At 37.6% G+C, this 27344-nt stretch overlaps 3 protein-coding genes across 10 annotated transcripts in view; 1 reads left to right on the forward strand and 2 right to left on the reverse strand.

Annotated features, from left to right (window-relative positions):
* Nucleotides 1-8930, forward strand: part of LOC107711740 (connector enhancer of kinase suppressor of ras 2-like) — a 47762-nt gene extending 38832 nt beyond the window's left edge. For 6 of the 7 annotated variants that reach the window (XM_016516785.1, XM_016516807.1, XM_016516795.1 and 3 more), the window contains 10 exons: nucleotides 757-881; nucleotides 1164-1197; nucleotides 1308-1483; nucleotides 2737-2810; nucleotides 3233-3304; nucleotides 5275-5348; nucleotides 5716-5789; nucleotides 6456-6558; nucleotides 6711-6889; nucleotides 7832-8930. In XM_016516785.1, the coding sequence (XP_016372271.1) occupies nucleotides 757-881; nucleotides 1164-1197; nucleotides 1308-1483; nucleotides 2737-2810; nucleotides 3233-3304; nucleotides 5275-5348; nucleotides 5716-5789; nucleotides 6456-6558; nucleotides 6711-6889; nucleotides 7832-8155 (1235 nt within the window). In that variant the 3' untranslated portion in view covers nucleotides 8156-8930. The remainder of the gene's footprint in view (nucleotides 1-756; nucleotides 882-1163; nucleotides 1198-1307; nucleotides 1484-2736; nucleotides 2811-3232; nucleotides 3305-5274; nucleotides 5349-5715; nucleotides 5790-6455; nucleotides 6559-6710; nucleotides 6890-7831) is intronic. The other variant, XM_016516801.1, reaches the window with a different exon arrangement.
* A 2894-nt stretch (nucleotides 8931-11824) lies between these two features.
* On the reverse strand, nucleotides 11825-12499 carry LOC107711800 (claudin-23-like). The gene has a single exon (XM_016516853.1). It carries the CDS (start codon nucleotides 12497-12499, stop codon nucleotides 11825-11827), a length of 675 nt encoding a protein of 224 aa, XP_016372339.1.
* A 4088-nt stretch (nucleotides 12500-16587) lies between these two features.
* Nucleotides 16588-27344, reverse strand: part of LOC107711784 (grainyhead-like protein 3 homolog) — a 12845-nt gene continuing 2088 nt past the window's right edge. Inside the window, exons 2-15 of one of the 2 annotated variants that reach the window (XM_016516844.1) lie at nucleotides 26142-26301; nucleotides 25962-26020; nucleotides 25133-25337; nucleotides 24871-24953; nucleotides 24530-24680; nucleotides 23980-24091; nucleotides 23479-23573; nucleotides 22402-22560; nucleotides 21176-21257; nucleotides 20663-20796; nucleotides 19808-19934; nucleotides 19629-19714; nucleotides 19453-19517; nucleotides 16588-16951 (exon numbers count right to left, since the gene is read on the reverse strand). In XM_016516844.1, coding sequence (XP_016372330.1) covers nucleotides 16834-16951; nucleotides 19453-19517; nucleotides 19629-19714; nucleotides 19808-19934; nucleotides 20663-20796; nucleotides 21176-21257; nucleotides 22402-22560; nucleotides 23479-23573; nucleotides 23980-24091; nucleotides 24530-24680; nucleotides 24871-24953; nucleotides 25133-25337; nucleotides 25962-26020; nucleotides 26142-26301 — 1636 coding nt within the window. In that variant the 3' untranslated portion in view covers nucleotides 16588-16833. Of the gene's footprint in view, nucleotides 16952-19452; nucleotides 19518-19628; nucleotides 19715-19807; nucleotides 19935-20662; nucleotides 20797-21175; nucleotides 21258-22401; nucleotides 22561-23478; nucleotides 23574-23979; nucleotides 24092-24529; nucleotides 24681-24870; nucleotides 24954-25132; nucleotides 25338-25961; nucleotides 26021-26132; nucleotides 26302-27344 lie in introns of both variants that reach the window. The other variant, XM_016516835.1, reaches the window with a different exon arrangement.

Below are 27344 nucleotides of genomic sequence, written 5' to 3' on the forward strand. Positions count from 1 at the left end.
ACACTAACATAGGGAGCGCAGGAGACACACATGGAATGACGTTTAAGACTCGACAAGAAAACATGAGGCAGACTACACATTTATACTAAACTTAACAAGGGACAGACAGGTGCGAGGAATCAACTAATAATGAGACAACCAGAACAAGAAACCAAACCAAATATGGGCATAAGGAAACACAAGGGAGAACTAGAACTTGGGGAACAAAACACAAGAGACAGGAACACAGGCCTGACAAAGAGTTCCAATGCAAAAGCCTCTAAAAGCCATCTTGGTCAAAAATGAGATAATGATACTGAGTGAATGCTCTCCACACATAGTATATGTTCATCAAGTACTTTCACTTCAAATGCACTAAATCCCAGCCTCAGCCCATTCAGAAGTACCAGTACTTACATAGAAACCTATACATAGTAGCCAGAAAGAAATGCTAATTTTAAAGAAAAACGTCAGACGTACTTAGAGGCTTTTGCATCTGAACTCTTCATGTATAGAAATCGAAAATTGGCCCAAGTATGTCCTGAAGAAAGAAAAAAATATTGTTCATTAGCTATATTTATATATAAACAACATAAAATAGCCTGGACCAGCACTTTAATTGATTCTACTTTAAGCTAGACTTTTCATCACCCATAGTTTCTTTGGTATTCTTTGTTGCTACGCATATAGATTTGTTGCTTAGCTTACAGACATTTACAGCTATGATTTCATCTTGTAAGCTCGCTAAAATGTTTAAATCTGTCTTCACTTTTATAGACTCTCAGCGAGCAAGTCGAAAGAGTTTGGAAATAGGTTCATCTGCAGAAAGGAGTCCATCCCCACAAAGCTCAGAGCTCAACCGAGCCAGCACAAGCTCCTGTCCTGACATGGCAGGACTAAGAGTAAGAACTAAAAACCTTTATTACATTTATAAATATTAATTTGGTATGACATACAACTCAGTACACTTTTGTAGTCAAAAAGCATTTTGGAGAGATACTATAATGATTTGTCTCACTTCTGCTCTTGAGCATGATGAACTTGAGTGCCGTGAGTCATTGAGATGCATCTGTTGGGGCATCTCACAATAAAGTGTTTCTAATGTGGCAATCTGATGAAATCAGCAGAAAGGCTTCTTTAAACCCTGTGATCTCAAAGTAATTTTACATTTCTTTTTACCGCAGGAGGAAAAGGAGAACAAAAAGAGCTCTACTAAAGGTCAGGCATGGATTTGTTCATTCATTATTTTCACAGTATTTTTTTCTAGGACACATTATTTCATCCATTGCAAAATAATGACACTACCCTGATACGTATGCACACTTAAGGAACACGGACAGCGATGAGCCGCAGGAGGGTGTCCTGTCGTGAACTTGGCCGCCCAGACTGTGACGGATGGCTTTGGAAGAAGAGAAAAGAAACAAACGTCTTCATGACTCAGAAATGGCAGAGATTTTGGTTCGTCCTGAAAGGTCCTACACTGTATTGGTATACCAGCCAACAGGTTAGTACGAGTTTACTTGTAAAGCGGTACGAAGTAAACTCGTGTTTATAAAGCGCCAATCTGTGTAACCAATTAGAAGTATCATAATTATTATATTAAGAATTTTTTGTAAAACTGAAAGAAACCCTCCTTGAAAGCATTTTCATCTGTACTAGAGATGCACAATGTATTTGTAACATATTGGACGGACGATATTAAGTATTTTTTTTAAATTTGGCCGATACTGGATATTTAATTGTGCTTTATTTTCTATTTTTACAATTAGATGACCTTTTTCGTCATCTAATGCTCATTTATAGTTAATCTTTAAACAATTTTTATTTTCTTTCTCTAAGAAATATATTAAAAACATTTAATAACTGTAAAATATAATCTCTAACAAATCATACAATGAATATCCATAATGTTCATACTGTACATTATAATATTGTGATGTAAATTTACTAGTGCTGTCAAATGATTAATCGCGATTAATCGCATCCAAAATAAAAGTTTTTGTTTACATAATATATGTATGTGTACTGTGTTTATTTATTGTGTATATATAAATACACACACATTCAGTATATATTTTTAAAATATTTACATGTATATACATTTATATATCTATATTATTATATTATATATAAATATAGTTTATATATAAACATAACATTTTTCTTAAATATATACATGCATGTGTTTGTATTTATATATACATAATAAATATACACAGTACACACATATATTATGTAAACATTTTTATTTTGGATGCGATTAATTGTGATTAATCGTTTGACAACACTAAAATTTACAAGATTTTCAAGTTTTCTTTTTAAAGGGATAGTCCACCCAAAAATGAAAATGTAATTTTCTGTTGTTGGTAAAAACTGTTTTGATACCCATTGACTTCCATTGTATTTTTTGTCCACACAATGGAAGTCAATGGGAAACTGTATATTTACCAACATTCTTTAAAATATTACATTTCATGTTCCCCAAAAAAAGAAAATCATACAGGTTTGGAACGATATGATGGAGAGAAAGGTATAGAAATTATGACAGAATGTTTATTTTGGGGTGGACTATTCCTTTAACTTACTGAGACAAAATAGTGTAAAATTTTAATATCTGCGTTTTATACATAACATGAGACTAATTATCAGCTTATCGGTATCAGCCAGAATTATAATATCCGTGTATTTCTATCTCTTAACAAAATCTGGTAATGTAGATGTACTTAAAATAATTATTGAACCCATATATTTGTGCAGGAGGAGAAGGCGGAGGGCTTAATCAAGATCGGCAGCTACAATATAGAGAGCGCAGGAGAACACAAGAGGAAGTAGTGAGTATTTTCTGCACCAGACAGAACATGCTGGTTCTGGTAACCCAATCATTATTTGCAGCCGAGTCAAATTTGAAGGGAAGCGTATCTGTTGACTGAACGTTAAACCCCGTTCAGCTTGATTGTTTGTGTTCACACTGTCATAAAGAAACAGAAGTCGTCGGTCTCCTCGGACTCTATGTTTGTGGTTGGCTGCGAGAGTATCAGACGCAGGAGGGCAGTTAGCCAGAGATGTGTGAATAACAGAATTACACTTTACATTCCTCGGATCTTCCCCCGCAGTCCACAGACACTGAACAGCACAACCTGCCACCATGATGACAAATGAGTTTTTATTGTTTCATTAAGCTGCTAAGGCCTCTGCCCTAAGATTAAGGGGTATTATCATCTGATCTCTTTCTCTCTTTCTCTTTATCTCCTAGTGTATTTCAAATGTGCCACCAGCGCTTCCAGAATTTTTTCTTCGCTGCTGATAATGTAAAAGACATGAGCAAGTGAGTGTGGTTGCATATAAACTGGTATGCATTTTCTCTACCGCTGCATCCAAACGACAGTCATTCATGACTGAGAATTACATGGCTTAGAGAGGCATTGCATTTTGTACAAATTGTTTTGTAAAAAGTGGCAAAATGTCACAATGATTAGATCTTGCTGCGCATCTGCAGTTTCTCTTCATGTGCAAATGATTGTGCTTTGACCTTTGAATTAAAATAGATGTGTTAGATGCAATGACATTGCATTTTTAGGGTTGGAATGTGTGATGTGAAAGTACTTTTTTAAAGTTTAATGTGCATAGCCAACTATAAGAGATTCATAGGTTGACTTCACAAATAGTGTGAGGGAGTTTAGAGTAGATTGCATATATTGACAGCCGAGTATTTTTACACTATCTGCACTGTTTTATTAATATATAGGTCAGGTAATGGTGTATACAGACTCACAAGGTCTGACACAATTCCAGACCTTGTAATTCGAGTGCTAGTGAAGTAGACTACCTTGATCTAGCAGACTTTGCAGGGGCAATTTATTCTTCATCATGAAAATTAATATCTTTTAAAGTGCATATGTCATATTGCTTTATATTACTGAGAATAAAAATGGTCAAATGTGACCCTGGACTACAAAACCAGTCATAAGGGTCAATTTTCCGAAATTTAGATTTATACATCCGAAAGCTGAATAAATAAGCTTTCCGTTGATGTATGGTTTGTTAGGATAGGACAATATTTGGCCGAGATACAACTATTTGAAAATCTGAAATCTGAGGGTACAAAAAAATCTAAATATTGAGAAAATCGCCTTTAAAGTTGTCCAAATGAAGTTCTTAGCAATGCATATTACTAATTACGTTTTAAATTACAAAAATTACGTTTTAATATATTTACAGTAGGAAATCTACAAAATATCTTAATGGAACATTTACTTAATATCCTAATGATTTTTGGCATAATATATGGCTAAATTTAAATAATCTTAAGTCTTATTTGGGCCCCTGGAAGCTTGCTGAAGCCCCCTAGTGGGATCGGCCCCCTGGTTGAGAAGCATTATTCTAATGGCAAAGAAATTCCACAATTTACTTTTAATATCATTTAATATGATACCATGAATGGGCTGGAAAGGCTTGGAATTTTTTGTACATATATATATATATATATATATTTTTTTTTTTTTAAACATATGTTTGTGAAAATAACTAGTTTTTTAGTGTTTGGTCAGATAATTCAACAGCCGCTGCATGGCGTCTCTGCAGTAATTCAGGGATGAACACCTTATGTAATAGCACTACAGATTGGAGCTCTCTTTTACACTTCATGATTTCTCCCATGACCAGTGGAGGTCAGGTACTTGTTACCTCTAAAATTAGAGCTGATGATATGATGTTCAGGAGAGAACCATGGGCAGTTATGTTAACTATCATGTATCATTCTCCCACTCATTTGGCAAACGATAATATTAGACCAATATCAGGCAACTCAATTTGTCTATTCTAAAGAGTTTTATGCCTTTTATGTCCATTATTTTCATTCCATTATGAAAAGCTTTGAACTCTACAAAGACTCTTAATGACTTTGACCTGAGTAGCACATGAGGAACTGCAGTAAAGCAGTGAGTCAGCAGACGTTCTGTGTCTGACACAGAGAGCAACCATGTCGTTCTGTGGCACTGGAGATTATGTGAATGCCAGAGCCTTTAACCTCTTAAACACTCCCACCTCATGTCCACTATTCTCCATCACTTATCATCACTCATACTTCCTATTATTGCTCTTTACTACAGCACACACACACACACACACACACTCATTAGGTTTTACACATTCAGGATTTCTCACCGGTCACCTCTGCCCCCTATTGGCCTTCGCCTAATACAACACAATACAAATCACTAAGTGCAAATGGAAACTTGTGAGACATGTGAATTGGTGATAAATTAGTGAGCTCTCTCTCTCTCTCTGTCTCAACAGATGGATTAATTGCTTAATCACAGCCATTCAGAAACATAAGAAAAATGTTCAAAGTCAGCCAGACAATGAAGAAGGTAGGAAAACAACACATTCACATTCAGTTATTTTCAATAGCTGGCATCTTTACACTGCCAAGTTAAGGCGGTTCTGTGACGGCTCCAAGTTCTGTGAAAATATGCAATGCCAAATTAAATCTGTACTAAAATATCAGTTTTGATTCAATAAAATGCTACATGAGAGCCTCTTCACGTTTTTGTCAATCATCGGACAGCCATGAAAATCAGCAGTCAGCTTATGAGTGTATATTTTGTGTCATATGATTATGATTCTGTCAGAAATATATTTATTCCGCCTCCTTATTTTATGTGTGTTAATGAATTTTTCATGGTATATATGCTGTTTGTGTACTACTTAGTCTATGTAAAATGTTTTTGTTGTCAGAATGTTACAGTGAAACTGAATCTGAGGAGGAATCGTCCCGTTCACCACTTTCTCATCGGAAGAAAGTCAATACGGTGAGGGAAAACAGATAGACATGCACGAACAGAGAACAAACATTCCTGTTGTTCCAAACCTGTAGGAGTTAATTTTTTCTGTGGAACACAAAATTAGATACTTTTACACTACAATTCAAAAGTTTGGGGTTTAACCAAAAATACAGTAAAACAATACATTTGTGAAATTGTTATTTCACAATTGTTATAATTTTGATATATTATACAATTTTATTTAATTCTGTGCTGGCAAAGCTGGATTTTCAGCAGCCATTACTCCAGTCTTCAGAAATTATTCTAAAATGCTGATGTGCTGCTCAAGAAACATTTCTTATATTATCAGTGTTGTAAACAGTTGTGCTTCTTAATATTTTTGTGAAAACCGTGGTAGATTTTTAATGTGACATTATAAAGGTCCTTACTGTCACTTTTGATCAATTGAATGGGTCCTTGCTAAATAAGAGTAATAAACTTTTGAAATGTTGTGTACAGTAGAATATTGCCACTTGACCTTTATTTTGTGGAAAAGAGCTCCTTAGATCATCTGCAATAAATACAGAATTTTATAATAAACAGAATTATTATTATTATTTCCATTATCCAAACTAACACATGTGGGAAATGACTGTGTACCTTTCCTTTAGAACATAGAATATTTAACAGAGTTTCTTCTTTCTTTTGTCATAGAAAGCTCAAACACAATCAAACACACTTCCTCGAACAAAGGGAAAGCAGAACAGGGTGTCAGAGCCAATAACCATTTCGCAAGCAGGGGGCAGTAAAATTGCAGGTAAAGGATCATCCAAAAATTTTATAAGCCTCTTAATATCTTGTATCTTTAAATCCTTATAGCCCTTTCAAAGCTGTGTCAAGATAAAACCCGTTCTTTAATAAAAAAACAATACTTTCATTAAACAAGCAAAATCTCACTATGTCTCTCAGGAAATGTAGATGAGATGGATGAAATGTTCCATAGCCTGAAGAAAGGAGGAGTGTCTCTGATTGGTCAGAATCAGCCGACGACTCATGACCAGCTACGTAAATCCTTCATCAAACGCAACAAAAACCCTGTTATCAATGAGAAGATACACACACTCCGTGCCCTTCAGAGCACACTTAAGGTAAGACATGCATTTACACACTCATACTAACAACCCAACCCAAACTGTTGTTATTATTATTTCCTACTCGCATCAATCATAATAGATGGACAGTTTAAAATACTACACAACCAGTCAAAAGTTTGGAAAAAATTTACATTAATTGTTAATGTTTTTAAAAGAAGTCTCTTATGCTCACCAAGATTAATTAAATAATTTGAACAAAAATATAGTAAAAACAGTAATATTGTGAAATATTAGTACAATTTAAAAGAACTGTTTTCTATTTTAATATATTTTAAAATCTCATTTTCACATTATCCTTCAGAAATCATGTCGATTTAGTGCTCGAGAAACTTTCTTTATTATTTATGTTGAAACAGATGTGCTTCTTTTTCTTTATGTGAAAACTGTGCTATACTACCATACAAAAAGTTTGGGGAAAGTAAGTTGAAAAGAAAATAAATCAATACTTTTATTATTATTATTATTATTATTATTAAGAATGCGTTAAATTGATTTTTAAAAATTACAGTAAATTATATTTTAAATAAATGCTGTTCTTTTTTAACTTTATAGTCATCAAAGAATTCTGAAAAAATGTATCACAGTTTCCACAAAAATATGTTTTCAACATTGATATAAGATCCATTATTAATCATTGCATACCAAATCAGCATATTAGAAGGATTTCTGAAGGATCATATGACACTGAAGTTTTAAATTGTAATACAGTTTCAAAATATTGCTGCTTGTACTTTGTTTTGATTTTATTTTATTAATTAATGTATTTTTGATCAAATAAATGCAGCCTTGCTGAACATTAGAGACCTCTTTCAAAAACATTAAAAAAAACTTAATTGTTCCAAACTTTTGACTGGTAGTGGATGTAAATACCCAGGTAGAGTAGGTCAGGCACACAGCGGTCTCTTCATTTCTCACTGGCCTGCTGGTGTTTCCTAGGCGAAGGAAGCAGAACTTCACCTGATTAACAAGATCCTGGAGGACTCTGAGTTCTCACCGCAGAAGTACCATCAGTGGAAGCAGTTCAATGAAGAGCTGCTGCAGGACATTGAGAGACAGTACAAACAGACGGTCTCGCCAAGCATAGACACAGTGTCCAAGACCAACAATGGGGCAAGCACACTGAATCTGAGTGATGGAGAACAGTTGGTAGATGCAGAGACACCTGTTGACGGAAGCTCCACTTCTGCAGAGACACAGGTGCCGATGCAAACGCATACCACAGTCACAGACGAAACTACAGAGAAATACTTTTACATATGACACTTGCGCAGATTCTGTGAACACAACCGTTTCCTTCCTGTACTGTATTAAAATATATAACGAAACGAGAAATGAAAGTGCAACACTGGGATAAATATATAGATCCGAACTGCAGCCATCTGGGACAGAGCACTGACTGTTTTACCAGAAGTAAGGTCTATCATCTGGAGTTTTTCAAAACTACTTCTGCTGTTGATTCACAATAAACCATCACTGAATTTATTATGAACTGCATAATGCTGGCAAAAGAACAAATCTAACTTAAAGCACTTGCTAAAGGATGTTGATTATACTGATGTATGTAATTTTAAAAATATATATTTTAGATTAATTATATTAATATGATGAATATTTGTTTTTATGTCAGGTATGTGTGTAAGGTTTCCCTAAATATATAAAAAATATTTTATGAATGTTTCTGGTATGTTCAGACATGATGGACAAGAAAGTATTGCTTTTATAAGAATGTATTCTTTTTATTATGTAGACAATTTATGGCAGTGCAGATCCTGAAAACAAGTTTAGCAGCCTCAAAAACTATATTTCCTGAGGAAAAAAATTATACCTCATTGTGCATAGTTTGTATTAAATGCCCAGCTATGGTCATTTCCCCAGAATTGCCACACAGTGGCGCCCTGTGTTTTGGTCATGTTTTGGTCACACTCCAGTCACCTGTTCATTTGAGTCTTTCAGTGTTTTTATACCAACAGTGTATAATCATGCATATAATGGCTGTATTTATATATATATATATATATATATATTATATATGACCCTGGACCACAAAACCAGTCTTAAGTCGCTGGGGTATATTTTTAGCAATAGCAAAAAAAAAACCCTATTCAAGTTACAGTTATATAATGAATATGAGTATTCTCATCAAAATTGGAGGAAAGGTTTAGGAATTACAGCTCTTTAAAGGGGTCATATGATGTTGCTAAAATTTTTTGTGTATTTGGTGTAATGAGATTATGCGGTTTAAGGTTCAAAAAACGCATTATTTTCCACATACTGTACATTATTGTTTCTCCTCTATGCCCCGCCTTTCTGAAACGCGTAGATTTTTAGAAAGCTCATCGATTTGAAAAGCGAGGTGTGCTCTGATTGGCCAGCTATCCAGTGTGTTGTGATTGGCCGAATACCTCAAGCGTGTGACGGAAATGTTACGCCCCTCACCATACTGTGATGCCCTGTCCGGCCGGAGCATTGAGACAAAAACATTAAAACCCATTATAAACAAGGCATTTGTTACATCCAGTGGGGACTTAATTACGGATTATAACGATTTATACTGTCTTTTTACGAGACAGGGAGGCCGGGGGCTAGAGTGAGCGGAGGCCGGGGGCTAGAGTGAGCGGAGGCCTGCGGGCTAGAGTGAGCGAAGGCTGGGGGCTAGAGTGAGCGAAGGCCGGGGGCTAGAGTGAGGGGAGGCCGGGGGCTAGAGTGAGGGGAGGCCTGCAGGCTAGAGTGAGCGGAGGCCGGGGGCTAGAGTGAGGGGAGGCCTGCGGGCTAGAGTGAGCGGAGGCTGGCTTGAGTGAGCGGAGGCGGGCTTGCGGCAACCACATGTGACGATCCCGGGCTGGACTCCGCTTCGTCCACGGTGAAAGCCGATCCGGCGATTCACAGCACGAAGTTGATGTATTTCCTCAGCGACCAACACGGATCAGCTCCAGGCATGACGAAGCGGATATCATCCTCTTTTGGAAGGCCAAACAAAGTAGTTTCGCTTTCACAACGAAACACACAGCGCCTGGCAGCAGCGGCAAAAACAATACTACAGCGAGAATAAAAGTTACGCCTTAATTCTTTGGTTATGCAAATCTTCGCACATCGTGACGTAGACATGTGGGGGGGGGGCATGTTAGAATGAGCCGTTTTAGGTAAGCATGGTTGACTCTTAACTTTTATAAAGAATATCTCTTTGGATTTGAGACTTTAGTCTTTGCAACTTTACAGATCTTCTTTATGCACCAAGAGCTTGTAACACTCCAAACAGAAAGGAAAAATTGAAATCGCATCATATGACCCCTTTAAAGGTGATTTTCTCAATATTTTGATTTGTTTGCACCCTCAGATTCCAGATTCTCAAATAGTTGTATCTCGACCAAATATTGTCCTATCCTAACAAACCATACATTAATGGAAAGCTTATTTATTCAGCTTTCAGATGATGTATAAATCTAAATTTCAAAAAATTTACCCTTATGACTGGTTTTGTGGTCCAGGGTCACATATTTGCATCTGAAGCTTTATTTTAAATGTCACCGGCCAAATTTTTATTTTGTTTATCCAAGACAAAAGCAAGTTATAAAAACAGACATTTTTGTCCTAGACTGATAAACTCATCTCTATAAAGAGAGCAGTGAGTGTTAAAAGACTTGTGTGTTTTTGTGTCTTCATGCTCCTGTAGTGTAGAGAAAGGAAAAGGTCCCAAAATGTAATAATCATTTATTGGATGTTGCTGTTAATTTTTGTTTATATACACAAAAGTGTAAACAGAGATATGAAAAATAGAAACATGAGATTTGAATTATATTTGTCATTTTCCTTGTTTATAAAAAAGTGTACAATTACTATATGTTTATGCAGAGCCAAAGCCAATCTCACCACACCTGTTCCGATTTCAGTGGTTTTCAGTTTTGGTGTATTTTTTAGTGTAAAATTTTATCAGATTGTCTAAACCAGTCAAGTAAAATATTTGATTGGGGGGGGGGGGGGGTTTTCTCCTAACCCTAACCCAAACAAGTTGTTTGGCGTAAAATCATTATTAGTTAGCAAAACAAGCCAATAGATAATTTGAGCAGGTTTGGTGACTGAAATATTACAGGCAGTCATTTCACATGACATAGGCAGCAGGAAAAACATTTAATCAGTAGCCTACCACATATAGAATCACTGTCAATAGCTACACATAGGCTATTTGCAACGTAAAGATTTATCAAGTACAGATAGTAAATAATTACAGATCAATATATTACAAATAAACACTGTTGTTTACCAGCCATAAGGCTTGAGCGAAATGACACATGACACATATTTCACGCACTAGCAGGAAAAGCCCAAAATGCCAACAGCCTAGTGACACTAGCAATTGCTTTCATTTTACAACAGGTTTTGGAAAGAATATTACAGTACTGTCATGATAATGAACAAAAATCTGCATCTTTGCATTTAAATGAGGCGTGTCGCATGGGAATAAAAAGGAATGCAATGTCTCGAGTCGTGTTTTTAAAAGTTGACAAAACTTAAAAACGCAGCTCCTATTCGTAAAACAGTATAAAAAAATTATAAAGCGCATGCAAAAACACGTTCTGTGTGAGCCGACCTCCCATTCACACCAAGGACGATAATTATTCAAAGTTATGATTTGTTGGTATGGACAGTTATCTTTTATAGTATGGTTTTTGGTGTGAACAGGCCTTAAAGGGATACTCCACCCCAAATTAAAATTTGACAATTTTCATTTTGGGGTGGAGTATCCTTTTAAGGCTTCAGTTAGCGGTTTCATACATATTTTAATATAGTTCTCTTTAGAAACATTGCATACTGTTTCCCATTTCTTATTTGTCCAATTCATAAACAATACCAGTGCACTACAATGAGTCATGTGCAAGCTCAATGTGTTTAAACACCATGAGTCTCTTGAGCTCTTGGGAACGTTTGGTCCATCTAACAATTCACCTCATACATCTCTGCACTATCTTTGAGTCTCTGCTTGTGGCAGGATGAACACTTCATGCTTTTGAACCCAAAGAGCAGCGCGGCCCCTCCCAGAACCTGTACCCAAGCTCCCACCCACCCGAAATAGAGCGACCCGGCCGGGTGTAACGTTAGTCGAGGTGGCTTGTGTACGTTGAGCCCTTGTGTCTCTGATATGGTTGAATCTACCTCGATCCCCAGCTTCGAAATATTATGGGTGTACACTCCTAATGCAGCCAGACTGAGCACACCCGCCAGCGCCACCAATAGGCCACCAGCTGCCGCTACACTCCTAAGAGGGATATCGGTCCAGCAGCGGACGCCCACGCTGGCAAGGACAATCCCCGCGCCACACAGGAAAAGAGACGACAGCACCATCCCCTGGACCATTCGAACCCGAGCATCCTGCTGGTAGGACCCAGACACGGGCCAGCACTCTTTGACTTCAGAGTGCACCACCTGCAAGCAACTTTCCCACAGGCCGTCCGAACGGAGAAGGAGGAGCTCCGTTGCTCCACCACGCCCTGCCGCACCCAGCCGCGCCTGTCCCTCCCTCCACTGCGGCGTGATCGCTGCAGTGAACACCAGCACAAGGCCCAAGGGAGCAAACACCACCCCCATCAGCATGGATGCTGGAGTGTGCATCACGTCTTTGTCGATGTGCAGCTCTTCAGGATGATGCTAAGCTAGAAACCACCGGCAAAGACCTGGTGAAAAGAATATAATTTCAGTTATACTTGATCTACTCGCATCAGATTCAAGAAGATTCTTTCATTTAAATCTCCTCAGACACCCGTTGGCAGAAGTGCATTCCTGGTTTCACAGTCTGTTAGATCTAAAAGAGAAAGAGTGCATATATGAATGTCTTGTTAGCCGATGACTCTCTCTTTTGAGCTCTAAGAAACATCGTCAGTCCTGGCAACCAGCACAGTGGAGGTAAATGGCCCACTGTTGCTAAGAGACAGTAACCTGGACGATCCTACGGTTGCATGTTTTGTGTTACATCTGAAATGGTTCTAGCACTATCAGCCACAGGTGCTAGTCTCTGAACATCATTTTCTGACGCAAATGTGTGGTTGTGTTATCGCTGATAGTGTGAACTGGATACATTTTGAAACAGTCTTACGGATATATACGTAAACAGGAAGCCAGATGTCTGGGAGCTGAGAGAGCGAGCTGATGTCTGTTCCATGAGACAAGGACAAAAGAGACTCTGCGAATGATGTGATGCTATAAAAAGCAGCTATTTTTAATGCATGAACCCTCACAGACACCCAATATTTTTTTAACAAGTCTGTGGAGTATTTTCATCATCTCATTGGTTGTTAACCGGACTCTTGACAACATCACATTCAAAGGTATCTGTGAGAGGGGTGTGGGTGTACGTTTCAACAGTTTGGTCAATCTGCATGCTCTTAATGTCAAGTCTATCAGGATGCTATAAAAAGCACCTATTTTTAATGCATGAACCCTCACAGACACCCAATATTTTTTTAACAAGTCTGTGGAGTATTTTCATCATCTCATTGGTTGTTAACCGGACTCTTGACAACATCACATTCAAAGGTATCTGTGAGAGGGGTGTGGGTGTACGTTTCAACAGTTTGGTCAATCTGCATGCTCTTAATGTCAAGTCTATCATCACAAATTTCCTGTTCCAGTCACTTTTGTTGCATGGCAACCCAAAAACAAACATTTAAAAGGGTGCACTGGTACCTGTACATTAATGAAAACAACAGAATTTGCCACACCAACAAAATGTGGCTGCTCACACTGTGACAGCCTTGTCTTCAAACCACACTAGTTATTAAATATCTGGAAAAACAGCATGACAGTGTGATCGGAACCACAGCAGTCAAGCTTTGTTTTTTCCGATTTAAAAACACAAAAGATAAAAAGTTCATTCCATCTTGAGAAGGATCAACAGGATGAGGCATATGCAAACTAGCCACAACAGACCCCACAGACAAAAAGCAAAGATGCAAGATGCAAGATGCATTGTCCTGCTCTCCTGACCTGGTTTTTGCATTCACCCAGAGATGTTACAGTCATCTGCTTCACTAATTGAATCACACATAACAGAGATGTGATACACTCACCTCTCTGCAGAAGAATGAATGATCATTCAGCTGTTCTCTTTGTTAAGTCTGAGATGGATTCTTCTGCTTTCTGTCTTTTCTCTATCCCTCACTCTCTGATTCTCACCTAGTCTTGTGTATGAGGCTTTCGATACACCCCCCGTCCTTCTTTCAAACAGACACACACACACACACACACACAGAACAAACAGCAAGTCCGACGTGTGCTGACTGTAATATGCAGACTGTCTGCTGAACCAGGCGATCTGATGAAAGAAAAAGAAGATGAATTTAAAAAGCCAGCCTACTATCATAATCATATGTATTAATCTTGGCCATATAGACACATACATATTTATTAAATCCCAAAAGAAATATGTCAATCAGTAGATGTACATGAGCTTTGACCTCCAAACATTAGCTGCACAAATATACTAACTCCTGAACACACATGTAGATACTCCTTATGTATTTGATACTCTTTGATCTTTATTATGAATATAAAACCTAAATGTAAATAAAGGTCCTGTGGTGATGGTAACACACTGAAGATTTTTGTATTATAGTATTATAGAAGAAAAAGTGCATTTGTTCTTTTAGCTAGTTTTTTTTTTTTTTATAAAATATTAATATATTTTATTTTATTGCCTTTGTCCATATACTTACATTGATTAGGCGTACTGATTTCATTGCATTACCACAAGGCTTATGGTAAACATGAGGAAAAATTTGAACAAAGACATGTCTGTGAAGTATAGGTTGAGATGCCCTCTTAAGAACAATGTGCATTTATGTTTAACATACGTTAAACATATTTAGATTTAAGTTTAGCATGGGCATGATGGTGATGCTAATTTGCTAATTTAGATATCATAACACAAAATGTGGGGTAAAATGGTCACCTATAGGACAAGAAGACAGAATAAATGCCTTTTGATTTGATGCCTTTTGCCTTATTTATTTACATTTAAGTAAAATACTACATTAAAATTTTATACAGCTTAGTTATATAATTAATGTATATAACCAGTGACAAACAGAATCCCAATAAAAGAGATGCATCTGAAAGGTAAATTTATTTGAAAATATAGCAATATCTAAAAGGTAATACACTATAAATTAAAATTGACTGATTTCACTCAGTTAGCCTATAGGTTGAAGTACATATCGAAGATGTCTTAAATGCATCTAACTCATGAAATTATTAAATAATAACTCCATGAATTATAATAAGTATTTTTTTAAATAATAGGCCCTAACACTGGGTAACCCTAACCCTAAATAATAGGCCCTAACCCTAACCCTAACATGCCACTTAGGTCATTCTGACTCAAAAAGCAATGTTTCTTTTACTCCAAAAATGTACAAACATCAATGTGTCCACAAATCTCTCATTAACAAATATACACTGAAACTTCTGATATTCAACATAAAACAATGTCATAGATCACTATTTTCCAGAGGCACAAAATCAGGCAAATTAGGTGTAAAACTGTTTTGACTGACTAAATCTCTAAATATCTCTGATATTCAAATGAAATTACAACAATAGGAGATTTTGAGATGAGATTGTGCCATTTATAGTCAAGAGACAAAATTAAATTACGCGAATTATAAACAAACTATATTTTTTTGCTTTCTTGTGTACAGAAAGAGCAGCCTATGACTGTATAAAAATATTGACCCATTGACACGGAATCAATTCGATGTGTCATGTTCAGTAGCGGCTCTGACGGTTTCAGTGTGTTTATTCAATGAAGGATTCATCAGACTGATTTAAACATAACTCTTTTGTCGTTGAGGCAATTCGTTAAAAGATTCATAAGAGTCAAGTATCAGAGCACAGGCTGCGCTGTATGTTTGTTTGTGTGCGACGTAATTGCGACCCACACCGTTTAACAGCGGTAGCTGTAAATGATTTCAGCAAGGAAATGTCTTCCATCGACAAAACACTTAATGTTATAGATTTTGGATTTTATTTTCCATATAAAAACAGGCAGTAAAAAAAGGAAAACACGCTTTAATACATCAATATTGTTTGAAAGCAATACAAAGCATTTGAAATGTAAAAAGTTTTGTGAAGCAAAATCCACAAAATGAAAAGTCACCGTTATTTAATCGGATATTTGGGTAAGTTCGATATTGCAGTGGTTCGTCCGAACTTTTAAATGTCGGAGGATAAAAGGGCCGGTTGTCCTGACAACCGTTACAGCCACACAGATTGGAAATGTGTGGAGCCAGTTTTCAAAATGTGGTGATCGAAACACTGACAGATACGCGGCTCTTTAGGGGTGGAAATGTGCGACTTAAAGGTCTAAAACACTCGTGTGTGTTTGTGGAGCGTTTCAGATGTGAAACTAAAAGGCTGAAAGACACAGCACCCTGACTGGAAGTATGCTGAAGTAACACGCGGCAAGATTAATAAACATGCAAACCACCATCAGAGCATAAAGCGATACAAACGCCTCAGATCCTGTCCTAGAAATGATGGGCCTATTATAAGCAGCAAAGAGGCAGCATCAAAAAAAGGTATGTTTATCTTTGAAATAATAACATATAACTCTTTTAAAATCATGTCAACACACAACATTATGATAATTGTCTATTTACAATTTATATTTACAGAAAATGTACCTTGTTGATCATAATTGCTCATGTTATAAAATTATTGTAGATAAAAAAAATTTTTTTTAAAAAGGTACAAAAGTGGAAAATTTTATTTACACTGTTCATTATTGATATGTCTAGCTAAAACTGAAAATGTGAGCTGGCAGGTGAGCTGTTTATATAGCGACGGTTCTGGCACTGCAGAATCTGGTTCATAGTCATGCTTTTGGATCAAAAGAGCAGAAAGAAGCTGCCAGCAGCACCAGGTGTAGTGTCACTAGTTGATAATGTCATTTATAGCTCCATAAGTGTGATCTGGAAGTGGTTGATCATGACTTCAGTGATCTCGATGAGGAAGGCAGAGTGGTTGCTGTAATGCGCGATGATGTTATCATCCATGTTCACAAAGATCCTGTTGATGGTAAGAAAAAGAGAATAAGTTATAGAAATTCTTGTTAAAATTCTTGCCCATACTTTATATTTACACATTGTGCTGATAACCAAAAAATTGGCGATATTAAAATTAAGCTATTTGAATCAATTAAAAATAATAAAACTCTAAATATTAAAAGCATTTTAAATTCTATAAGTAAAATTAGGCATCACAACATTATAATGTACTGTATGAAAAATGGATATTCATTTTGAGATTTGCTAAAGATTTTTAAATATTATTAAAGATGAAAGATTTTTAAATATTATTAAAGAAACATTTTAAAATTATTATTAAACATTAATTTTAAGTGTGCATAAGATTACAGCAAAGGTAATGTAAATGTAAAAGTATGGGAAATGAGCATGCAAGATTAGGTATATTATAAACACCAAACCATTATATGTACCATTATATCACGTATCTATAGAACCAAACACACACAAACTCCAAAGTTAAAGATTATCTCTAAAGTTGCTTCTCATCTGAACAAAAACCATACCGCTTTAATTCGACACCTGGTCATTGTCATTTGTGAATTACACAATTACTTATTTTAGTTATTATGACTGTGTTGAGCTGTTGAGTGACACTGAATGATATACAGATGAACTGTGCCCTACCTGAAAGAAACCTTAAAGGGTTAGTTCACCCCAAAATTAAAATTCTGTCATTAATTACTCACCCTCATGTCGTTCCAAACCCGTAAGACCTCCGTTCATTTTCGGAACACAAATTAAGATATTTTTTATGAAATGTGAGAGCTCTCAGACCCTGCATAGACAGCAACACAACTGAAATGTTCCCAGGTCCAGAAACGTAGTAAGGACATCGGTAAAACAGTCCATGTGACATCAGTGGCTCAACTTCAGTTTTGCGAAGCTACGAGAATACTGTTTGAGCTCAAAGAAAACAAAAATACCATAATTTTTTCAACAATTCTTCTCCCCTGAGTTACGTCTTCCGCCATTTTGGGGAGTACCCAAGAGTGTAATCGTCGTTAACAGCATTGTTTACGTTCGGGGGAGAAAGCACGCGCATGAACGTAATCTGCGTTGTTTACGCTTAGGTGAAAGCATGCGTATGCATTGTGATACTCTCCAAAATGGCGGAAGACGTAACTCGGGGGAGAAGAATTGTTGAAAAAAAATTTATTTTTGTTTTCTTTGCACCCAAAAAGTATTCCCGTAGCTTAGCAAAACTGAAGTTGAGCCACTGATGTCACATGGACAGTTTTACCGATGTCCTTACTACTTTTCTGGACCTGGGAACATTTCAGTTGTGTTGCCGTCTATGCAGGGTCTGAGAGCTCTCACATTTCATAAAAAATATCTTAATTTGTGTTCCGAAGATGAACGAAGGTCTTACAGGTTTGGAACAACATGAGGGTGAGTAAATAATGACAGAATTTTCATTTTTGGGTGAACTATCCCTTTAAGCATTCCTCTACAATCTTCTAAAGCATTCATCAGTCCTTCCCTAAGGGCAGACCCTGATTTAGATCCTTAAAAACACAAATCCTTATCTCATGACTTACGCAAACAATTATTTGGCACAACAGTCGTCTCTGCCAGCCAACATGTATATGGTGTGCGGGTGTATGACAGACTAACAGCGAGGTCATGCCAGCTCTCCCAGCCCTGAGGGTGGAGGGAGTCTGATTGAAGATTGGGGCGAGAGAATGAGCGAGAATGCGGCCCAACCTGTCCCTATCCCTCAGCCATATCATCAGCTAACGGCCTGGGGAAAGATGAGCTCCAAGTTACACAGCTCTAGGCTAGGATGATTAAGATAAAATGCCTTTAATAGAGTCCTGGACATGTTTCTTTGACCTATGTAGGTCAAACGCTCCAGTGGGCTGTGAAACATGTTCACACAATTATATGCTTTACTTTAAAGCCTTATACTTTATGATGCACTGAGGGGAGTTAGTCCCACACATGTTCTGAAATGGATGAGCGAACAGGTAAGCGCCAATGTCTACATGGTGTCATGGGTGATCACCAACCATAGAGATAAATGGTGTTTTCAGAGCCTGGCTTCATTAGGTTGCACGTAGTGTCTCTTACACAACCAGTGCTGCCTTCCTATCAGAACCATCATCTCTATTGTTTCTACCTGAGCTTCATAAACCACAAAAAACATACAGCACAGTCAGATGAGTCTACCTATGTTGAAATCATCTTGTCTTCCTTCTTTTTCTTTGCTTTTAATTCACCCTCTTTTTTTTTTTTTTGGAGCAGCAATCATCACATTCCAAACACTAAAGATCTCCAGTCAACCCGGTCGGTCGACTTTGCTTCCTGGCAGCTTGTTGAGATGGAGCTCAGATTATAAGAAAAGGGTTTAACAGCCGTTCATCCTCCGTGAAAGAACATTGCGACATCCCTCTATCCGTGTTCGTGACTTAATCACAGTTTGCAACTGTCCCCAAACGTTTTTGCCCAATTGAATTTAGCTTGGAAATATATCTCACTCACCCTCTTTTGCACTTCTTGAAGATTTTCCCAATGGTGTCTTCTTGCATACCGTACTTTTCTGAAATCTGAGAAGGCAGAAAGGGGACATGAGTCACATCTTAGTTACAGTTCCTCTCAAGGTTCGAGGTGAGATCTTCACAAATATGTGTAACGGAAAGAGACGTTGAAAAACTCACCGCCTCTCTCAGGCCCTTGAGGGTTGGCGTGTTCAACATAAGGGCATCGAATACTTCCTCAGTTTCTCGCCTGACGTACAGAAGAACTGAGAACAAAATAAAGAATCTACCATTAAAACACTGTGGCAGGTTTGTAGCACAAATCGATATGTTCCCAGGTTACTGCATCTCTTCCATACCTCTCTGTTGCTCATCTCGGCGGGCTTGTTTGCTCGGCGGGGAGCTGACCTGGTTGCCGCCGTCTGCGTAGCAGTTGGTACGTTTCAATGATGTTCTGTCGCTTTCCTCCAGGCTAACAGGGGGCACCTGGACAAAAACAAACAGATGAAATCAAGGTTGTTAATATGTCGCTTGGTCTCCTGTCTCTTGCGTGTTCGCACGCTGATGATTACGATGATAGCAACTTTATCACAGTGACATCTTGATCACTAAGAGGTGCGACAATGCAGAAAAAACGTAGGATGATCGCATGACTTCCTAATCCTTCACTAATATGCTAAAGTCACTGTTATGGGCTGTGACTACATGTAAAAAGGTCAAAAGACTAATGTTATGAAATAATGTCGAAATCTAACAAGTGAGAATTGCGCTAGTCTGGACTGTGGGAAAAAGGCCTGTCGGAACAGCCTCCATCTCTCCTCTCTTAGGCTGTGTAAACACAGCTGAAAAGCATCTCTTCAACGCCCTCAGAAGAAGTGTGTGTGCGTGTGTTTGAGCTCCCACGGGTTAATCCCTGTGTCAGTAAGCATGGCCGTCCCCTCCTCAGGTGAGTTTCGCTCACTGTCATGTAAACTCAGGAGCGCACCAGTTAGCATGTCTGATCTCGAGATCACTTTCTCCTATTCTTTTCCAAGCCCACTTTTTTCCCACTGCATTTTTTCCCACACTTTTCCTCACTCGCTCCCATACTGTCAGCCCTCAGGGTGTTGGTGAACATGACTCAACAATGCTATGGTAAGCTGCATATCCTAGGATATAAAGAAGTGCGTGTGTGTGTGTGTGTATGTGTGTGTCTGTGTGAAAGACAGACATACCAGGCCACAGCGCTGCATCGTGCTGAAGTGCATCTCTGGGATGAATAAAACAGGTTGTGTGACATGATCGTCTAGAGTTTTAAAGTAGGTAGAGTCCTTTCCAACAGAGCTGGAAACTAGGGCCTGTTTACAACCTGAGGAGAAGAAAAACAGCTTTAATAGAACATTCAAAGCAATAAAAGAAAATGTTTTGTGAAGGCATGACTAACGAAAACTAGACCTTGGTGGAAAACACAGTTTGGCTAGGGGCCCGCAGGTAATTTGAGTTTGAAAGCCCGCTTTTACACATCATTGAAAATATGTGCTTAAAAGTTTGTTTTGGTTTTGGCTTGTGCCAAATTAGGAGGAAATCCTAAGTAGCCGTTTAGCTGAGCTTTTCAGTGGCTTGTTGGGTCAGAACATGGACACCAAACGGGGAGGATATGAACTGCATTTTCTTTATGCTTTTGGTAGGGTGGTAATGGGTGTTCTCTGACAGTCTCAGGCTGTAATTACATGACTGACAGCACTCACTATTATTGCTGGAGTCTGCAACATTCTTGGTCCTCCTCTTGCTTCTCTTCCTCTCCTCGTCTCTCATCTTCCTTTCTGCCCCCTGCAAGCATTCAAGGACAATAAAACATTTAGAATCTGAGCAATTACAAACTGCTCTGGCATATTCGAACAGCTTACAAAACACTTAATTAACCAATAATTAACAATACAAAAGAGCTTTTAAACTCTTAAAACACTGTAACTGCACAGATGGCTTGGCATTCTGTTTTTTATGTAAGATAAATAATAAAATATTTTACGTTTTAATATTTTAAGTTATTTTTATTTTTTTATATAATTACTTCTTCTGTTTTATAACATTTGTCTTTTGAAAACCATTCTTGTAAACAACTCCGAGATCATATCTAGTGTACATGCCAGCTGTGTAGTAAATATGCATTTGATCCAGCTAGAGAAACCACAGCAATGCAGTAATGCTAAACCAGTCAGACGTGTGTCAAATCTAATCTTCCCATCATGCATTTCCCCCATACACTGTCAAACAGCTAATAACTATGGCCACCGTGGAACACACAAACGGGCTTTAAGGAGATGAGAGAGATAAGGTGGTCTGGTGACCTTTATCTGATCAGCTCAACAGAAGGGATCAATAGGAATCAGAAGATAGAGGTACCAGAGAGAGTAAGGGTGAGAGACACCGAAAGAGAGAGAGAGACTGGAAGAAAAAAAAACGCACAAATACTTCAGTGTCTATTTTTTTTCTGCTTCAGTGAAAACAAGTTATCACGTAATTGAAAATGTGCCAGTAAAAGATCGGAGTTCAGACATATGCCACTTTTCAAGTAAATAACTTTGTAGGTCATGGTAACAGTGACTCAGGACTATGTTTTGTTTAACAGTTTATGACGCAGTCCAAGATGAGCCAAATAAACGATAGAGATCCAATGCACGCCCTGATAATTAAACTTAATGTTTCTGATCCAAGTTTTACATTTAATTAAGCCTTGAAATGCATGTGTGCATCTTTTCATGCTGTTATAAGATTCTCTTTTGGGTATTGCTTCTTACAACAAATTTATAAAGATAAAAATACAATTAGATTATAATAAATAAAAATAGTATTCTACATGTAAAATATTTATATATATATATATATATATATTTAAATATTTATTAAATATATATATTTTAATATGGATTTATATATATATATATATATCCTTTTTTTGGGGGCACTGGCTCACCTTATCGCAGAAGATCTTGACCTGACAAACAGCTCTGTGAATGAGACGGTTGTTCCCTGAGCTGAAATCATATGTGTCGATCTGAAGATTCAGAGGAAGACCTTTGACCCCCTTCTGCGAGGAGAAGTCAGTACTCAGAGAATTGATGCCAATGTGCACCTGCAAAACACAACAGATACATGAAATCTCAAGAAAGCACTTTGTAAAACAGGAAGCTGGATTTGTTATTTAACTAGATGACACGGTAGTACATTTCATACAGAGAAAAAAAAAATCACTGAAAAGTCTCAAACAAAACGAATGGTCAGGGATGAGACACATTAGATGTGTCATAAGCAAATTATTGTTCAATAATTCCAATTCATTTCCAAAGAAAAGGAGTGTCCATATGGAGAACAACATGGCGAGATTCAACATGTTGGAACTGGAGGTAAAACAACAATAAAAAAAACAATCACCTAAATAATATGATGATTAATGAATAAATGAGTGAACAGGTGCTGATTTCCAAACATTTCTTCCTAGTTCCTCATAGCTGCTGATTCATTTGGCACAACAAGGTTGAATAACAGTTAACAGTTGGAATATTTCAATTAAAATTTTGATTTTTAAAATGCATTGTTGCTACATTGCTTGGCAACCAAACATTGTTAGATGCTAGACTAATGAATTATATTACTTGGTGGAAGAATTGTTTATTCCGATTATTAGCTAAAATATTCATATTTAACTTTGAATTTCTCTTGTAACATTGCTGTTGCTGATATTTTATTGAATCAATAAAAGTGCGTTACAGGGATTGTATTCTTGCTCTCTGTCTCTGCTCCACCTGCTCTGAGTTTCGTTGTCCCACCCATCACTACCCTGGGGGCATGCTGAAATGCCCTATTTCTCTTTCTCTTCTTCCCTACTTCCTTCCCTCCCTCTTTCTTTCTTTTTTATTCCCTATGATGACAGGTGCCTGAGGAGGCCACATACCGTAGATACCACTGCTCACTGACACTCCTCTAAATGATCCTCCTTTCAACCCCACTTAACAAAAACAAGTGACAGGTGGATCTGTGTATGTGCTTGTACCTTTGCTTCTTCACTGGTGTTCCAGATAAAGGACAGTGCGTTGAAAGCCACCTCTTCTACGTTACTCACTCCACTGAAAACTTCCTTGTAGTCAGCTGATAGTAAATATAGAAGAATTTATTCATATAAACTGTATGAAATTAAACACTCAATCAAAACCAAATTACATCTTACTTTAAATCTAATTATGGGTGGAGCCAGTTACCGGTATATAATAAAAACATTCTTCATTTTCTTAATCAGTATTGTCTTATTTTCCAGAACTAATTATTTACAATCATGTTAATATACCTGATGGTTATGCTTAAAATGAAAATAAAAATTATTTGCCAGTGAGGTAAGCTATATAAAAAATAAATGTTAAATATATTCTAAAATAAAATCTTCCCTATCAGGGAATTTAGATGTTTAGAAATAGACCAAATAGAATCTTGATTATGGAAATGATTTTTGCAGTGTAGAGTGATTTTTTGCAGGTAGAGTGATAGTGAGGAAACGTACCGATATCAATGACTCTCTGTTTAACGGTAGGCTGTCGAGCGTGCCAGTGGTTCCAGTACTTCAGCTGCATCTCAGGACTCTTGTCATTCTCAAACACAGCCATGATCACCGTCTGAGAGAGAGAGAGAGAGAGAGAGAGAGAGGGAGGAAGAAAAAGGAGCATTATTAGAACCTGTTACTTTGTGTGTTTTTTTTTTAGAGAGTGGTGACTCCCTGCGGGACAAATGCTAGTCTTTTTGTCGTTTACCAAGCAATGTTGTATGTCACCACACTAATACCCTTTCTCTTTGCTTTGTCACTGACCATGGCAGTGTATGCTTTGACAAAACAGCCAATCTGTCACACCTAGAATATGCAAGGGCACATGAGTTTGGAAGTTTTAGGAAACTTCCCCCAAAGCTTCTTTGCTGTTGCACGTCATGATTACAAACTTTTTTAAACAATGCCTAAATAACTAATAACTCTTTCTCTTTGGAACAGGTTACTTAGAACAAACATGTTATATGGCAAGAATAAATTTCCATTATTTATGTCTGAAAGTACAACTTACTTTCACTTTGCTGGATGACACCCCGGCAGTGCTGTCCACTCCCTGCAGAGTGATGGGGTAAAACTGTCCCTTATTGAGGTACGCCATGGGTATTTCTGTTGTCTTGTGCTGGGAAGTTTGTGGGGCACCAAGAACAAACTGGAAGTCATTTCTGTGAAAAATAGTCAAATGAATTTTAAGCAATGGCATTACTCCGTATTTTACATACTAATATCTATTGCTTTTTATAGCTTGCATAAAATCACCAAATGAAACAGTTATGTTTTATATAGGAAGAAGAATGCGAAGGAAAAAAAATGGCTGATTTGAAAAGGCTCAGACAGTTTAGAAGCCGGTCTCACCTGTATCTGTCTGGCGGCGAGTTGGAGTAGGACTCCGAGTATACAGGGCTTGTCTGTCCCACAAACGTGCTGTAGGCAAGAGGCTGTTTTTTGAAGACAACAAACAGAAGTGTCAGAAATTTATGATAATTATAGAGAACAAAGCACCTGTTTTAGGCATTCATGGCATATTTTAGGATCTGTTGGTATGGCTCAAACTAGGGGAAAAAAATAACATTAATACATTTTATATTTTAAATGTGTTTTAAAATGTTCTGCAAACCTCTGGGGTCACCTCCAGAAAGGGTTGGTCAGAGGGCCATGATTTCTGTGCTGGGTGCAGGAGGGGATACAAGTTGTCCCCGGTGTAGCTGTCAGTGCTCTGTAATGCTTGCTTTGAGTGACTGGGGGAAAAACTTTCAGAAAGCAGCTTCATGATGTGAGCGTTCTCCAGCGTGGCCAGTTCAGGGGAAGAGCTATTTGTTGTCCTGAGAGATAAATGACAGTACAAATTGTGACCCTTCTAGCTGCATATTATAATTTTTTTTATGGTACTCCATCACTAATGCTATTCACACAGGGTTAACTGTTAGCTGCCTAAACAATGATGAAATAAAATAAAAGTCAATAAAAGCTTTGCTCAATCTCTGCATTGTTTATGGAGCTTTCTTTGCATGAAAAGCAAAACCAAACACTGGGCGGGAGCTGTTTGCCACCTAACGCCGGGTTTTTTTTTTCTCACTGTTTGAGTTTCTCGGCACATCGGGGAGACTAGCAAGCTCTACAGGCAGCTATTTTTCACTTGCACAAAAGGATGCTGTGTAGTGACTCAGTCTTTTTGGGATGGGTTGAAGAAGAGGATTAACAGCTGAACCAGCTCTGACCTCAGATAATCTTTAGCTAAATTACTCAACCTACCAATATACTAGAAGGAGAAAATGTGACATTTTACGTCTGGATAACCTACTGTCGTGACATATTTTCATCTTGCCTTCTCTCTTATACTATATACAATATATACAATATATGCTTCTATACTGTATGTTTAGTATAAAAGCGCTTTGATTCATAAATCATAAAAAGTAGTCATAAAAGTATATGGTCAAACTTACCTCTCCATGTACATGCTGCTTTCACGGGCACATGTTGTCAACTTCTGCTCTTTTGGGGTCTTAAAAATAATACATTTATAATATAATTTATGTATATAATACAAATTAAATTATGCCAAGAAATAATAATAATTTTTTTTAAATATTTTAAAAAATATATTTTTGTGTTACCTTGCAGACCTCATAGAGGAGACTTAGAGTTGCAAGTTCTTCATCTGATGACAGTCTAGGTTTAGTCTTGCTGAGGTCACTGCTGTCCATGCAAGGCCAAGAGTCCATAATGTAATTGTCTGGATAGCGTAAGTAGTTGAAACTCTCCTTCTGTTTTACCATGAGAGCCCTAGGCGAAAGTAGAAGGAGATATTAGCATAGATAAAACAGCAAGCATTCTCAGGAACTGCAATATGTGACTTTGCATGTATTGGTAGCGTGATGTATGGCAAAATGATTAACAGCTTAAATGCCACAGAAATGTGCATCTGGTGCATGTAAAACTTTCAGTGACAAAATCTCAGACTTCAACGAATCCAGGGTGCAAGAGCTGATGCTCTTCATCCAGACTTCAAACTATATAATACTCAAGAAAGTTTCCACAATCACATCATTTCGAGCAAAAAAAAAGACTTAAATGTCAAGAAACAGTGGTAAATCTGACTTTCTCTTTTCGGGCTCTATCATACACCCGGCGCAATGCGCGGCGCAAGTGTTTTTGCTTGTTTCAGCCCGACGCAGTCCTCATTTTCCCGTCCTGCGCCGCGTTGTTTAAATAGCAAATGCATTTGCGCCCATTTGTGCGCCCATGGGCGTGCTGGTCTAAAAAAGAGGTGTGTTCAGGCGTATTGTTGGCGCGTTGCTATTTTGAGGAAATAGAAAATAGACTGCGCCATAGACCAACTCAAACCTGGTCTAAAGTCTGGCGCAATATATTTTCTTTGTTATTTAAAGAGAGCATTAGTAATGTGCGCCTATAGACGGGTGCACAACGCGCGTACATTTTGCATATTACACACACAGGGACACGCAGCAGCACACAAACATTTTTAAAAATGAAAAATTACATTCCGTCATGTAAATAGCGAACCCGCCATGGCGCGAGCGCAACTAGCTTTTAAATGGGAGATGAGACTCTGATTGGTTTATTGCACGTTACGGCCAAAAAACACCCATTACTCCTTAAGAGAATAGGGACAACCCGTTTAGACCATGCGCCCGTTTTCCCGTCGTTAAACTAGCAAAAGTGGATTCGGACACGCCCTAAGTGCACCTGCGCCGTGCGCTTTAGACCATGCGCTTAGATCGTTAAAATAGGGCCCTTAAAGTCTAAAGACTTTCTATGTATCAGTCAGAAAGGACTGCATGGATTTCAGTTGATGATTTGACTTC

Source organism: Sinocyclocheilus rhinocerous, unplaced genomic scaffold, assembly GCF_001515625.1.
Source record: "Sinocyclocheilus rhinocerous isolate Xijiao unplaced genomic scaffold, SAMN03320098_v1.1 scaffold2117, whole genome shotgun sequence".
In the NCBI taxonomy this organism is placed as follows: domain Eukaryota; kingdom Metazoa; phylum Chordata; class Actinopteri; order Cypriniformes; family Cyprinidae; genus Sinocyclocheilus; species Sinocyclocheilus rhinocerous.

Coding starts and splice junctions, on each gene's coding strand:
- LOC107711800 (XM_016516853.1), bottom strand. CDS start 12,499: ATGCACACTCCAGCATCCATGCTGATGGGGGTGGTGTTTGCTCCCTTG.